General features: G+C 42.0%; 1 protein-coding gene across 1 annotated transcript; it reads right to left on the reverse strand.

Moving 5' to 3' along the window:
* Positions 1-497: 497 nt before the first annotated feature.
* COCH (cochlin) lies at positions 498-16,206 on the reverse strand. The gene is made up of 12 exons (XM_082737948.1): positions 16,128-16,206; positions 15,722-15,778; positions 15,586-15,633; positions 13,485-13,641; positions 12,536-12,669; positions 11,768-11,830; positions 10,226-10,270; positions 9,972-10,119; positions 6,261-6,364; positions 4,936-5,162; positions 4,235-4,751; positions 498-1,493 (listed from the first exon to the last, which is right to left on the reverse strand). Exons 2-12 carry the CDS (start codon positions 15,753-15,755, stop codon positions 1,318-1,320), a joined length of 1,653 nt encoding a protein of 550 aa, XP_082594074.1. The 5' UTR covers positions 15,756-15,778; positions 16,128-16,206; the 3' UTR covers positions 498-1,317.
* Between the last annotated feature and the right edge of the window lie 616 nt (positions 16,207-16,822).

Consider the following 16,822-nt stretch of genomic DNA (forward strand, 5'->3'; position numbering starts at 1 on the left):
AATTCTGATCACTTTTCAAAAGCCAACTTTATAAGCATATGTAATGAAAAATAATGTTAATTACAAAACATACTTGTTGAACTAAGTAATCAAAAACATCTCATGCGGGACGCCTGGGTGGCTCGGTTGGTTGGACGACTGCCTTCCGCTCAGATCATGATCCTGGAGTCCCGGGATTGAATCCCGCATCGGGCTCCCAGCTCCACAGGGAGTCTGCTTCTTCCTCTGACCTCTGACCTTCGCCTCGCTCATGCTCTCTCTTACTGTCTCTCTCTCTCAAATAAATAAATAAAGTCTTTAAAAAAAAAAATCTCATGCTGTTAACTTGGTAATGGCTGTGTATAATGCCCAGAACAGGAGACATTCAATAAATTGAATAAATGTAACAGTTTTAAGAAAAAAATTCAGAATTGGTCTTTCTGCATAAAATAGTGAATGTAGGATTTTTTACCATGTCCCAGGGATAGATACCTTGGAATAATAAAAGCAGCTTAGAATAATAGTCACTAACAGTTTTATTGCTTAAATGGTCAAACTACAATAGTTTTTCCTGCAGTCCTTTTTTAAATATGTGCTTTCCCTCAATGCCAAATGTTTCTACATATAAATAGTAAATAAAAATTTACCAACTTGGCTTTTTTTAAAGTACATGGATGACTTTCAGCGTATAAGCCAAATATATCAATACACATATAAAATTAAGGATATAAGTAGAAAAATACCAGGCAATCCTCCTATCTCGTTCAGTGTGATATTTCCATTATATTATTAGGAAAATACACTACATAAGAAACTTCAGACCTAATTCCCTTCCATTTCATTTATAATTACAACTTTTTAGAATGTAAGTAACAAATATGGTTGATTAGTTTTAAGACAACATCTATGGGGCAAAATAACATTTGAACTGAGTTAACTCAAAGTTTCGTTTTCCTTATATATTTAGTGCAGAATGATTAAAGAAGGAATGTTGCTTTTGTTCTATCATTCTTTTATTGAGCTATGGAATTTGCATTTCTATACATTTAATATGCCTTTTGGGATTCTTAAGATTTGGATGCACAGTATCTCCTCTTTCCTGAGTTTCTAAGGGTCATGATTATGAAGCCTAGGCAGAGTGTTTAACAATTCTAAATTGTCGTTAAAAGGTAGTAGCTTTAAATGAATGCTTATGTGCTTAAAACAGCTGTTGGCATTTTTAATATAGTAGTTTTGTATCTGATCCTATTATGCTATATAGTATTTTGGTATTATGAGAAAATGACTTATACATTCTGTCCTCTTACACTTTTTCTTTCAGTTGTCAAAATGTCACCATTATTGCTGGGATTCCAAGAAATCTCTACAAATGCCTCTGATAACATCAGAAACAATTGGTTCTAATCCTGTGAACTCTCTTGTGAAGAAAGCATGTGACTCCTTTGGTTTAGAGGCCATATCTTTCAGGTCATCCAAAGGTGCCCAAGCCACACCAACAGAGAAGATGGTGATACCTACAATGAAAATATTTTTAAGAGAATTAAAGCCAAGTTCCAGCTTATATATAAAATCAGATGTAAATATTTTTCGTGAGTTAGTAAATAGTTGTAGCGAAAACTCTCCAGTAATGTCTGAAGAACTAAATCTCCTTCACCAAATGGTTAGGTAAGTTTTAATGTCATTATAATGAGAATGACTAAACAGTTGAACCAAAACAAGAAGCTCTGCCATCAGTATAAATTAGCACATTAACAGATAAATCACATGATCACTGACAAATATTTGGTAAGCTGATATCTTAAAAAAAAACAACACTAAGACACTTAATGAAATGAAAAACTTCCTGAGATTAGCATGAGAATGGGCTGCTTGCCATCATCTCTCCAATTAATAATTTTACTGGAGTCCAAGCCAATGTGACAGCATGAATGACACAAAATTTGGGATATATAAATGGAAGTTTTCTAAGGTTTTCTAAGGCTGTTGCATTGCCAGGGATGGCAACTCTGTGAATATGAATACTGAAAATTTTCTTGCATTTTGATGTGTATGTTACATTGGCAAACTGACCAGTAGTCAGAAATTTGACCAAAGCACAGATTTGGTGATAAAAACAGCCAAAAGAGCAAGGTCTGGGAACTGGAATAATTTCTTCTAGTTAGGCATTGAGGCATAACCTCTGCATTCCCTTGTACTACTAGAAGGCTTTTACTCTGACCACATTTTGCTAGGGTGATTACTACATTAGTTTGATTCACCTGAATCCCAAGTACAGTATTTGTTCACCATCTTTCTTCTGGGTGAAATTCCCTATCATGTTCTGAGAGTTTTTGAAAAATTTGCTCTTCTAAGACTTATCCCCCTTCTAGTATTCAGTACCAAGAGTTGTCAATACTTAACATACAAATAGATCAGGTTTAGTATATGTAAAAGCTCCTTGAAACTATTTATTACCCCTGGTTAATACTCCTCTGGCAAAGAAAAAAAAAGAAAAAATGTAAAACAAAATTCTCCCCTCAGGTTTCCTCACTTGTAGATTAAATTCAAGCTCAAATTGGTTAGTTTGGACACAATGTATAATTACAGCTTGAAAAAAAAAGTTATGACCTAGCCCTGAAGGTCTACCCTGCATTCCGGGTTTTGTTAACTTTGTAACATTGACTTCACTATCCCTAAAGGATAATTTTCATGAAAATGGTTTGGCCCAACCTCCTGACGTTCAACTAATTACATAGGGAAAATATATTTCAATTAATCCAGTTCACTTAATTTCGCCTGAATCCAAGCCTATTTTTTTTTAAAGATTTTATTTATTTATTTGACAGAGAGAAATCACAAGTAGGCAGAGAGGCAGGCAGAGCGAGGAGGAAGCAGGCTCCCTGCTGAGCAGAGAGCCCGATGCGGGACTCGATCCCAGGACCCTGAGATCATGACCTGAGCCAAAGGCAGCGGCTTAACCCACTGAGCCACCCAGGCGCCCTGAATCCAAGCCTATTATCCATAAGTTATTTCAGTAAGCTACATTTTTAAACATTTATGAGAGAGAGTACACGCGCGCACATGCGCAAGTCGGGAGAAGGACAGAGGGAGAGAAACCTTCAAGCAGACTCCCCATGGAGTGCCAGGCCCCATGTGGGGCTTGATCTCACAACGTGAGATCATGACCTGACACGAAAGCAGGAGTTGCAAGCTCAGCAGACTGAGCCACCCAGGTGCCCCTGTAAGCTACGTTTTTAAAGAGTATGATAGCAAACATGACTTTTGATCTGGGTTAGATGTATAATGTACATGATGTATAAAATAAACCAGATATATAAAAATAAACCAATGTATAGGTTAAATTCCATGGATCAGTTCTCTACCCACTAAAAAACAGTATTCCATCAATATATAAGTACATTAATGTGCTAATATATCAAAGGAAAAAGATTAATTTATTAGAAGTTAAATAGGGAAAAAGATGTATGTAAGACTATAGAAAAATGCAAGGCTGCTAATTCCCCTCTCAAGTTAGCGTTTTTGTTTTTTAAGTATTATTGGACTGCAATCACTCAGTTTTATCCCAGGAGAGGAGATGCCAGCGTTTTGTTGCCCTATTTGATCTCAGCAACACATTATGCTAATGTTTTCAGGAATGAGGGGCCTTTGCCAAGTAATATTAAGGTTGGGGTTAAGGGAGAAAGAAGGCCTTTTCATACCCTTTTACAACATCAGAGTGTGTTTTTATTATCTCAAGAAGAAAAAGACACTAAAAAGGAAGTTTAGATGGAATAGAATTAAAGTCTACTGCTGACCTTATCTTAGAAAACTCAGGCCAGACTCAAAACTATAAAAAAAAAAAAAAAGATAAAACATCAAATGGATTCATGGTAAATTATAAACGGTGATTTTGCAGGCATATATTCCAAGTTTGAGCCAAACAGCCCCTGTAACATGTTTCCTTGACATGGTTCTCCTGGGCATTCTCCCAAACAATACAGAGCTTAGGAGTATGGACTCAGCCCACTGCCTGGGTTTGAATACTGGCCTCACCACTTGCTAGCTGTGTGGTTTCGAGGGAATTTGTTTCCTTATCCATAGAATGAGATTCATCTGGCTGGTTTGACAGTTAAATCAGCTTATACTGGGTAAAGCTCTTAGAACAGTGACTGCCATAATGTAGGTGTTTGTTCTATAAAATAAATGGTTAAGTTTATATTTACAAAATTCACTGAATGCCTCAGGTCCCCACCCAGAAGAAGGACAAGAACCTTACCTGCATCGTGTGCAGCAGCAGCAGGGCCTCGAACATCATCATAGGACTGGCCGTCTGTGACAATTACCAGGAAGTTCTTGTTGGGGCTGTCCCTCACAGGACCAAACACATTCCTAACAGTGAAGGAGATGGCTTCACCTGTAGCTGTCCCACCACTCATGTAGCGAATGTTTCTGATAACAGCTAGGATATTCTCTTTGGTGCTATAATCAGTGAAACTGAACTCTGTGCGCTGATCGTATGTGAACTGTACAGCAGCTATTTTGGCACCAATGTCTGAGATTTCAAAAGTCTTGGCTATGTTGGAAACAAACTCAAGCATGAGGCGAAAATTACTGTCTCCAACACTGCTGGAGCCATCAATTAGAAAGGCAATGTTCACCGAGTTGTAACAGGTCTTGCTGCACATCATTTGCTCATGAGTGCAGAGCTTCTGTACCAGAGGCTTTACATATTTCGTGGTGCCAAACCAGTTAGGCATGTGGTAAGAGAAGAAGCCATTATTCCGACAGACAGCCTAAACGAGGGAGACATAAAAGGGATCCAAAGTTGTTTCTTGAAAATTATGGAAACATTAAAACAGCTGTAAAAAACATTGTCTTGACCATTCAAAGTGAATTCAGATAAGGGCCAGTTGGCACTGTGGCTCGAGGCCCAAAATTAAATCATGACCATAACAGAAGACACCCTCACCTCCGTACCTTGTCAACAAATGCCACATCCTGAACCATGCCCAGTTCTTCAGGGATAGGCTTGGCCACAGAAACTATAAATACATTGACACCGAACTCTCTGGCCACGATGCCTGCTTCCTCAATGTCATCAGAAGGCCAGCCATCGATAAATACCACCACCACTTTGGGGATCCCTTTTCTTACTCCAGTGTCTGCTGTGAAGAATTTCTGGGCGGTATGCTTCAGGGCTTTTCCTAGGTTTGAAAAAGAAGCAGACTGGAGCAGCACCACTGCTCAAATGACATTTCTGTTTCCCTGTACCAACTTGATGCCACCAAAGCTCAAGATTTTAACTTATATACAACTTGTCTATAATCTATAATAGATGGGAAAGTTTAATCATCCATGGGGCTTATTTACTTTGTCTTCACAACCCACGTTACTTCCCCCATCACCTCCCAAAGCCTCATGTTTCCTTACTGTACACCGGTCAGAAACAAAACTGACTGACTCCTATAATTCTGCTGTCTAGCCCCTTACTGACTAGTACCACTAAAGACTGAGAACAAGAAATATTCCTTCAAAGTGTCTGTAGTGCTACTCCAGTTCTTTCTGCCCCATCTCCACTTGTTAAATCATCTGCTGATCTTTGCTTCTTTTTAACACACTGAATAGTGGCTAGCTGTCCTATCCAATATAAGAATAATAAAGCACAAAAGTTTTGTGTTTTATTTACTTATTTTTAAAATTCATTTGACAGAGAGAGAGAGAGAGAGATCACAAGTAGGTAGTGAGGCAGGCAGAGAGAGAGGGGGAAGTAGGGTCCCTGCAGAGCAGAGAGCCGGATGTGGGGCTCAATTCCAGGACCCTGGGATCATGACCCAAGCTGAAGGCAGAGGCTTAACCCACTGAGCCACCCAGGTGCCCCCTTTTTTGTGTTTTTTTTTTTTTTTTTTAAGATTATTTATTTATTTATTTATTTGACAGACAGAGATCAGAAGTAGGCAGAGAGAGGAGGAAGCAGGCTCCCCACGGAGCAGAGAGCCCGATGTGGGGCTCGATCCCAGGACCCTGGGATTTTGACCTGAGCTGAAGGCCGAGGCTTTAACCCACTGAGCCACCCAGGTGCCCCTCTCTTTTGCGTTTTAAACAAGTAATATTACTTAGTCCTTTGGCATATTTTCCACTACAAATTGAGTATCTTAGATGACCAAGTACAAACCTAGCCAAGATTTCAGTGTCAGAAGGAAAAGTCTCACATCTGCTTCTATAAAACAGCCTAAAACTATTTTAATGTCCAACCACTCATAACCCTCTCTTGTGTTGTATCCCAGGTGCCAAAGTCTACTTACCTGTATTGGAATTACCCCCTCTGAAACCTACTTCCTTTATGGCAAACAAAACATCTTTGGCTGATGTAAAGTTTTTCAAGTAAAATTCTATTTTGGGATGTTCACTAAGGGGAAAAAATGAAAAAGAAAAAAAAAAGTTACCTAGGGAGAACTGGGAAGGTAAAACAAGCAATATTATATACCTTAAAAAAGGTCTTTAAATTGGACAATGCCTAAGTTTCTTGCTCAATCCCATAGTACATAGTCAGTTAAGGAATTGCATCCTTACTTGACTTTTAAGGCATCTTGCAGAATAGTAACAAAAACCATTGCTACCTTGAGGGTTTATTTTATTCTGGGTAATATGCTATATACATGTAACATGTATCAGCTGATTTCATCATAACTCTACAAGATCGAAACGATTATCCCTATCATATAAATGATGAAACTGAGGCTCAGAACATTTAGGTAACTTGCCCAACAAAACACAGCTGCACTTGAAATTCAGGTTTGTCTGGCACCAGAGTTCATGCCTAACTTATATAGTGCCCCTGAAACCAGGCCTGGCTCAGAGCACTGGACTTAATGGAAATCTGCAGAGTTGGGCAGCACAGAGTTGGAAGGTGGCTGGGTTTGAGGTTAGGTCTGTTCCAGTGGGAGACCCTGGAAGCACTTAACAGAGTGGGTCTATTAAATACTCCAGTTTTTGGTCAGAAGAGGCAATTTCAAGGACACTGGGACCAACATTTTAAAAATGAGAAGGTATAAGAAAAAAAATGTGAAGGATTACAATATGGAATTTTTGTTATAATAAATGATATTGACATTACCAATCTTAATGTATATTATAGGATTTTGGATTTTCCATATTTAACAGTAGATGGATTTCAGCTCACTTTTTTTTTTTTTTTTAAAGATTTTATTTATTTATTTGACAGAGAGAGATCACAAGCAGGCAGAGAGGCAGGTAGAGAGAGAGAGAGAAGGAAGCAGGCTCCCCGCTGAGCAGAGAGCCCGATGCGGGGCTCGATCCCAGGACCCCGAGATCATGACCTGAGCCGAAGGCAGCGGCTTAACCCACTGAGCCACCCAGGTGCCCCTCACTTTTTTTTTTTTTAAAGATTTTATTTACTTATTTGACAGAGAGAGATCACAAGTAGGCAGAGAGGCAGGCAGAGAGAGAGAGGAGGAAACAGGCTCCCTGCCAAGCAGAGAGCCTGCTGTGGGACTTCATCCCACGACCCTGAGATCATGACCTGAGCCGAAGGCAAAGGCTTAACCCACTGAGCCACAGGCGCTCCAGCTCATTTTTTTCTGCTTTTTTCCCCCCATTTTTTCAGCTCACTTTTTACCACTACTCTGTGTTCATTAGAGACCATGGTGAATAAAAACAGTTAAAAGCACCATTTTTTGTGTTTAGTTTTTGGGTAAGTCAGTATTTAAGTATAAAATTTTAAGATCTTAGTATTATCAATCATCATTAAGTCAAGAGTTTTGAGACAAAAATATAGCACTGGTCGTATTTCTGTATATCTGGTGAAATGCTGGGTCACAAAATCAGGTATTATGGGTTGATAACATTTTCATTTTAATGGTCACTTTTCAAATATCCAAATTGTGATTTATGAGATTTAGTCTTGTTTTTGCATCCTTAATGATATATTCTGTTATTTTGCTTAAATATAAACTCTTGACATGGTTTATTCTGATGTTCTTCCTAAAGTAGAAAAACTATAGCCAAGGAGTTTACAGAGAAGCTAATTCTTTGTTTGAGTCTAAAGACAGTGTAGCTTTCATCTTGAAGAAGATTTGGATAGAAATCGCAAAAAAAAATTAAAAAAAAAATTAAGAAGAAAAGTACTGAGGGGAATTTGCCCCCTGTGATGTTAAAGGGGTACAGTAAAGCTATAGTAATCAAAGCAAAGTGGAAAAGATGTGGAATTAGCTTATAGATCAAAGAAACTGACTTGCCTAAATTTGTATATAAAATTGATATTTCAAATCAATGGAATAAGAAGCTCATTTGCTTAAAGGCGTGGGACAAATGGTTAAATTATGTAGAAAACAAAGTTAAATTCTCAACTTATCAACCTATCTAAATTAAGAACCAGTTGTAAAAAAAAAAAAAAACATAACGTAAGAATGAAATAGAATATATTATTTGTAGTACTGGTGCTACCTTCTTACCCACTACTGATAATGGTTTAAACTGGATCAACTTTCTAGAAAGCAACTGAACTTTGTATCAGAAGCCTTAAAAATGTCAGAACTCTTTAACCCAATTTCACTTTCAGGAATCTAGTCTACTGAAGTAATCAAGGATGGCACAGGATGACATAAGGATGTTAATGATAATGTAATGTGTAACAGTGAAAATGGTTAAACAAATAATTATGCAAAGGAACACTACAGAACTTCTTTTTCCTTTTGAGAGTGAGTGTGTAAGTGGGGGTAGGTGAATGGAGGAGGGGGTAGAGGGAGAGAATCTTAACCAGACTCCACAGCCAGCATAGAGCCCACAAAGGGCTAGATCTCATAATCCTGAGATCATGACCTGAGCCAAAATTGAGTATCAGATGGTTAACCAACTGAGCCACCCAGGCATCCCAAAACATTTTTTGAAGAGTAATTGTGATCTGGTAAAATGCTTAAAATATTAAGGGATGAAAAAACAGGACATAAGACATTTTTATAGTTGGAGCTTTTGAAAAAGCAACATGCACATGTAGGAGGGGTGGGGGGGTAGGCAAAATGGGTGAAGAAGAGTGGGAGTTGCAGGCTTCCAGTTATGAAATGAGTAAGTCAGGAGAATAAAAGCTACAGCACAAGGAATGTAGTCAGTGGCATTTTAATAGCATCCTATGGAGACAGTAAAGCTATAGTAAGCTATAGTAAGCACAGTGTAACATAAAAGATGTTGAATCACTATGTTGCACACCTGAAACTAATGTTAATATTGTGTGTCAACTATACTTCAGTTATACACACATGCCCATGAGCGTATAAACAAATTTTCTTAAAATACTGAAAGGTGGGTGCCTGGGTGGCTCACTCAGTTCAACGTTTGCCTTTGGCTTAGGTCATGGTTCCTGGGATGGATCTCTGCTCAGTGGGGAATCTGCTTCTCCTTCTCCCTCTGCCATCCCCTCAGCTCACGTTCTTTCTAATAAGTAAAATCTTTAAAAAAAAAAAAAATAAAGGATACAAAACATTTTATGGTGATTATCTCTGAGGGGCATACTTGGGAAACTGGTTTTCTTATATGTTTTTGAAGCTTTCTATAGTGACCATATTATAATCCTAAAAGCCATAGATCTTATTTTTAAATGAGCAAAACTAAAAAGATGGAGTTCAGATCTCCAAGGAACTATGGAAAGTGTTTAAAAGAATGACAGAGTAGGGAGGAAGAATAAACCTTTCACTTTTTCCTTCAGCAAAGAGGAACTGGGAATTGAGCAGAGCATACGTGCAGACGTAATTTGTATGAGCAACAAAACCCTTTAGTTTACCTTCTGGTCCTCAAATAGAATATTATTCTCAATCATTTTATTCCAAAAAGAAAGCACTTAGACCTACCTAGTCTGCTTAGCAGTCCTAAATCCTGTATTTACAGTTTGGAAATCAGATTGTCTACAACTCAATATGTTTACATTGAACCAAAAATGCATGTATCCATTAGAAGGATTCATCTTTTATCATCAAATCTCCACATTTTAACAAGATTGGTACCTGGCTTGAACAAGGCCCACGTGTGGTCCCTCTGTTCCAATTCCCAACATTAGAGCCACTTTGCCAACAAAATTCTTCTGTAGATTAAATCGGCGCTGCCCAATATTAAAACTTCCATCAATCAGAAATGCAATGTCTGCTTTACAGTCTGTGAATACCCAAACAAGTCTTTCTGTTAGCAGTTTCAAGAGGAGGGATGGAGGGAGAGAGGGACAGTGAATGTGACTTTCCCAAACGAATATCTGGACTCTTACCTTTATTGCCAGTTTTCTTCTCAGGTGTTTTTTTCAGTCGTTTCCCTGAAACAAAGGAAGCACTTGGCATTAGTAAAAGGAAGACATTTTCATAGCAAGAAGCCCACATGGGGAAAAGCTCCTAACAAGAAGTTTCCATATTAAAAATACTTGTTTTTAAAAAATAAATTTCCTTAAAAAATTAATCTTCTCATGGTTTTCTGGACTGGGAAAACAATGCCCCGGCAAAGAAACAAGTCAGAACTGTTGCAGGCCTATATATTTAATACGCCGACAATTCAGGAATTGGTCTCTCAAACCTACAGTGGAGGCAGGACTGGAAACTCAAGAGCTAGATTCTAATGTTCTTAATTTCTTCGATTTTAGAACTGCCACAGTCTTGGGGTGTCTGGGTGGCTCAGTCAGTTAAGCATCTGCCTTTGGCTCGGGTCATGATCTTGGGGTCTTGGGATCGAGTCCCACTTCAGGGAACTTAGCAGGGAACTTACTTCTCCCTCTGCCTCTCCCCCAACTGTGCACCCTCTCTCTTTCTCAAATAAATAAAACCTTCCAAAAAAAAAAAAAAAACCAAAAAACAAAAAACTGCCAAAGTCTGAAGAAATGATATCCCTGGCTGTTTGTTAAAAATTGGACCTACACTAATTCCTTTTTGCATGTGCCAAATGAAACTAGGAAGTTCATAGTACTTTTACTTTGTCTGGTTTCTAGGCATGGGTTTATCAAATCAGAAATAGTAGGACTGGGGTGCCTGGGTGGCTCAGTGGGTTAAGCCGCTGCCTTCGGCTCAGGTCATGATCTCAGGGTCCTGGGATCGAGCCCTGCATCGGACTCTGCTCAGCAGGGAGCCTGCTTCCCTCTCTCTCTCTCTCTGCCTCTTCATCTACTTGTGATTTCTCTCTGTCAAATAAATAAATAAAATCTTTAAAAAAAAAAAAAAAGAAATAGTAGGACTTCAAGAGAACATTTGGTAGCAGACTTTGTAATTGAAAATAGAAGGATAGGAATTTAAAATATCAAATTAAATGTTTCTTTATGTAACATACCAGTAAACACATTTTTAAAAAATTTTTTTAAAGGTTTATCGATTTGAGGGCACCTGGGTGGATCTGTCAGTTATACATCTGCCTTTGGCTCAGGTCATGATCTCGGGGTTCTGGGAATGAGCCCTGTGCTGAGCTCTCTGCTCAGCGGGGGGGGGGGGGGGGGATCTCTGCTACTATCCCTGCTCATGCCCTCTCTCTTTCAAATAAATAATTTTTTTTTTTTTTTAATTTTAAGGTTTGAGAAAGAGAGTGATCATGAGCAGGGGGAGAGGGAGAGGGAGAAGCAGATTCCCTGCTGAGCACAAAGCCCACTGTGGGGCTCAGTCCCAGGACCCTGAGCTTATAACCAGAGCCGAGGTCAGAAACTTAACCGACTGAGCTAAGCAGGCGCCCCTGTTTTGTGTTTAGTATCATTTTCCTTTAAAAGGAAAGCTACACATTTATTTTGAATTTCCAAATTCTGTGTCAGGTGACTAGGAGATAGCTTCGTATTTCATACCTGTAGGTGGCCGTGCTGTGGACACTGCTTGTCCTGTGGCTTCCTGGGTACCACTTTTTCCTTCTGTTAAAATAAAGAGAAGACTATTTTTTCCCCTTCCTTCTTTACCACCAAAGCATAATGGATCTAATTTAGGGGCCTACAGGGTGATATATGTAATTGAGTGATGGCAATTGTATGAGTACTTGTTTCATGCTAGTTTGACCAAAATGGGTTTTTAGCTATTAAATCATATTTTAAAAGAATCACCAAAAATGAATTCATATTCATTTTCACTCACTAGTGTTTTTATCTAGTGTTACTTGGTAAATGTCAGGGCATTCTGATTGCAGACGATGCAAGTTTCTTTTTCTTCTTTCCCTCTCTCTCTCTCTTTTTTCAAAAATAGGGTCTATACCCAATATGGAGCCCAACATGGGGCTTGAACTTAAGACCCTAAGGTAAGGACCCTGAGGTCAGGACCCAAGCTGAAGTCAAGAGTCAGATGCTTAACTGACTGAGCCACCCAGACACTACAGACAATGCAAGCTTCTAACTGCAGTCTTCTAACAGCAAGATTATTCTTCCTCCATTCAGCCAGGTTTAGCTTGAGTGGGTCTTTGCGTGTCCAGTCCCCTGACTCTAACCCATTGCTGACTCCTCCAAGTCTTGATTGCAGGTTTTTCCATCAAAGTCAAAGAGATTGGATAAAGAAAAGCAGAAAACTTTTTTTTGGGGGGGTGTGAAGCAATATTTGTACAAAAGTAAGAATAATGTAATTGTACCTACTTGTCACTGTGAAAGAAGCAGACCATCTGGAAAGTGTTTGAGACTGAATGCCATTGGCAGCTACTGAGGAATAGTTTTCTCGACCTGGTAGGCTATATATTCGCACAGGTCCCCCTGAGTTGCTGATGACTCCCCTGTAACACAGAAAAGCAGCTGATATTCTACCCACACTTTTTTAGGGGTATCTGGCTGACTTCTAGTGCCATGTTACATCTATTGTTCTGATTAATCAAGAAAATAGTTCATGGGTAAGATACATAAGGATGCTGCCAGTCTTTTGAAAAACTTGCTGACACAGGTATAAAATAGGCCTGGGAGAAATAGTTTTGTGCTGTCATCCTTCTTAAATGTTGACAGGAACATACCTGTGGGATCCCATTCCCTACAGCTCAGAGATTCAGAGTTTATAGAACCAAACAATGTTCTTAGTTTTCTAAGGTACTTTATATGTCCTTGGACTTCATTAAAAAAAAAAAAAAAGTCTTGCAGGATAGCAGAGTGGGTGGTGATTATGGGCTCTGGAGGCAGCCTGGGCTTTCAGTTCTAGCTTGGGCACTTTCTAACAGTGGCAAGATGGTTGGAAACTCTGCATTCAGTTTCCTCATCTATAAATGGAATGAAATTGTATCTACTCTTACAGTTGTAGATGTCATGGAAATTAAAACAATGTCTAGCACATAGCAAAAATTCACTAATATATTACATGATTAGGCATGCTCTAAAATCATAGGGATCTAGCTATCAAGAAATAATACAATTTGCCTTTAGTCAGAAAGCTTCCTTTGTGTAGCTGGTGCTTCAAGGATATTCATGAAAACCTTCAAAATGTACCCATCTTCTGTGGTCAATATTGACACCAAAAGAAAGAAGGTGGGGGTGTCCATTTGGCTAAAGAAGGAAAGGATGTTATCACACTTGGATTCCTCTTCTCTTGCATGTGTCAGCTTACCTGTGGACAGCTGCACCACATATGCTTGATACAGATGCATACACTATGTTCCCAAACACGGAGAATTCCTCAGGAGCGCAGCCCCCTGGGCAAAGGACATCTGCTTTCTCTTTCCTGATGTCCAGGCCTCGGGTAAAGCATGTGATAGCAATGGGAACTGAAAAAAAAAAGGAGGGAATATGATGACATTATTAATTCATTCTAGAAAAAAAAATCTCAATTACAATGATAACTATGGACACAGTTACCTGAGGTAAAGATATTAAATCTGGGCTGAGCCTTGAGGAACATTTTCTGTCTTGCTTTCCTTTTTTTAAGTAGCCTCCACACCCAGCGTGTGGCCCAGTGTAGGGCCTGAACTCACAATCCTGAGGTAAAGCCCTGAGCTGAGATCAAGAGTCTCACCCTTAACAAGCTAAACCACCCAGGCACCCCAATGAGAAGCATTTTCATAGACACATGCACAAACCTCTCTAGGTCCCATCCTTTGCTTCAAGGATCAGTCATACCAGTTTTTCTCCAAATGCAGTGCCTTAAAATTGTATCTTAATTTAAGGAACCCAGTAAATAAATGTTTCCCTTCACAGGATGTCATTTAGCTTAGTCACTCATATTACAGATGCAGAAATTAAAGTGATGGGGTTAATTTGCCCTAGGTCACACTGCCCAACTCTTACAGGACAGGAAACAGGGAATTTAGTCTCTATGAATTGAAGCATTTTTATCTGAATGGAACCTGCTTATTCCTGCTCCAAATCAGTCCCAAGAGATTTATCAGGCAGTGAATGCATTTTTAGAAAACAGCATTAATACTCTCAATTTTTACATACCAACCTAAACTAATAAGGAATTGAAATTCTTCAACAAAAGACATTAGGTAGACAGTTCTTACTACAAAAGACATTAGGTAGACATTGGCAGCATGTAACAATGTAAGATAGTATGTTAACTCATCAATTTACAACAAATATTGAGACTAATGTTATTAAATTCTGTTCTTCAAACATAAGAAAGTGTGGTTATCCAAAGCTTTTTGAAACAGATGTTAATTTAAAAAACAAAAAAGCACATTCTTTTTTCAAGACAGGGTAATACTGTCCATTTGAGTAGCCTGCCTCTACCAACGACCCTTTTCTACAAGCTGTGTTGAGCTGCACCCTCAACTGTACTTGTCTTTGGAAGGGAAGGCAGAATGCCAGATACAGTGCTGATTCCTCAGCTCTGAAACACTCTAGATTGCTGGGGAAGTTAAAATCTTTACCAAAAACAGTAGAATCATACCCGTGAGTCTTATACATGTGATCAAACAGCCTTAACCCTTCCTCTCACTTTCCATGTCATCAGAGGCTCTGCCTTTAGCTGCTTGAACGAGGGAGGGTGGGGATGGGGGTGGGCGGCGGGAGGGGGTGCTGAAAACAGCCCAGTGCAATGCTTACTCTCATTTCTCCTTTCAAGGAGAACAGGATAGATTTAGTAAAAGAGTTTGCCTTTTATATTATAGAAAACACACACGCCCATACTCAGACTTTTACATGTGGAACAAACTGTTTTTAGACCTCTCCAATATGAAACGGGCCTACAAATAGGGGTTACTCCTAGAAACCAGGGGTTCCAGCAAGGTGGGACAAGGATGTAAGCATCTCTCTCTGTCTCTGTCAGCTCTGACAGTGTGAAGTTGGGTCTGGGAGCCTTCTCCCTGTCCTCAAACGCCAGGGACAACCTGAAACTAGGTGCCCCTCGGTGGGACTCAACGAATACTCCCCTGCCTTGACCTTTCCATGCCGACGCTCGGCTTGCCAGGTGCCTCCCGCGGTGTGAGTGTGGGTTCGGGGACGCTTGCTTCTCAGCGCCTTGGGAAGAGCATCCCCATCGACACCACGGGCCCCCTCGCGTGGGAGAAATGGGTAAGCCGGGGCAGATCCTCTGTGGGTAGGTATGTGTGTGCGCCAGGCAGCCGCTGCAACCTTGGCGCCCTCCAGCTTTGGTCCCTGGGGCCAAGGTCTAGGTGCTCGGTCTGAGCGCGCTTCTACCTGCCGGCCCCCAACCCCTCCCACCGCCTGGACCGAGCCCTGCTTCCCCGACAGGGGAACCCGCAACTCACCCGCTCCCTCGCTGCCCGCAGGCTCCGGCAGCAGCAGCAGACATACACCTGCGAAGAAAGGACAGCGCGAGGGCTGGCTCCAGCCTCCACCCCGCTTGGTGCGACGGGAAGGAGGTGGGGAGGGGCGCGTACCCACCGAGGCAGAGAACGGGGATCCAGGCTGCAGACATGGTAGTCGAGGGGCTGCTCGGACCTGGGAGACAGGGAGAATGCGAGGGAGGCTCCCGGGAACGGAGGCCCCCCACTTCCCCACCACTCTACGCCCGCCACCCCTTTGGAGATCTCGCACCCCTCGGAAACCCAGGGGCGGTGGAGGGGAGGGAGTGACCTAAGAGGCCGCTGTCCCGGAGCTAGCGCCTCTCTATCTGGAGGCGACGCTCTGGCTGCAAATCGAGCCAAACCCTGCATCGATGTGCAATCCCGGCCGGGCAGAGGGGGTGCGATATCAAGACAAAAAGAAGCTGGGAACGACAAAGGAGAGACTCGGACAGGCGGGGGTCAGGGACCCGCACGCCTGCCGCCCGACGCCCAGGGCTCCGCACCTGAGTCGGAACCGCCCGGCTGCGCCTGAGTGCGGAAAGCGCGGCTCGCTTCGCCGCTATAAAGGCCTGGCCGCGCGCATGAGCACTGTGCGGGGGGCGCGCGAGGAGGGGGCTGGGAGCCTGTCCCGCGGGGCTGGGCGGTGGCCGTCCAGCTCCGCCCTCGCCCGCTCGCGGTCTCGGGTTGAGTCCCGCGCCGAGGCGCCTCCCCCCCGCCGCGCGGACCTCGGCCACCTGGACGCCGCGTCCGTCCCTGGGGGAGGCGCGAAGGCCCGGGTCAGAGTGTCGAGGCCCCCCGGGGGCCCGGCGTCAGGGGTGTTGGAGCGACTGTAGAACGGCGGCGGGACCCGTGCTGGGGACTAGCGGGGTGAGCCCGGGGTGCACGGCGCCGGCTGTGCAGGCTTCGCTGCGCTCCGGGCCGGGCGGCTGCCCGACGTGCGCGGCCAGCCTCGCTCGGGCTGGGGAAGGACGGTCCCCGCGCACAGTTCCCGACGGCGGAGCTGCGGCCCTCGCGGGGAACCTGGCGCTGCTTCGGCCGAGGGGGCGCAGAGCCGCTTGTCCGCCCAGAGGCCTGGCGCCCCCGGAGAGCTACCAGCTCCACGCGGCCTCAGAACCAAACTTTACAACTTCGTGCTCTCGTGGAAATGGAGTTCTTACTTGTAAATCAAAAGCAACCTGGGGTTTGCAAACGCGGTCCT

This window comes from Mustela nivalis (genome assembly GCF_964662115.1).
Source record: "Mustela nivalis genome assembly, chromosome: 6".
Lineage (NCBI taxonomy): Eukaryota > Metazoa > Chordata > Mammalia > Carnivora > Mustelidae > Mustela > Mustela nivalis.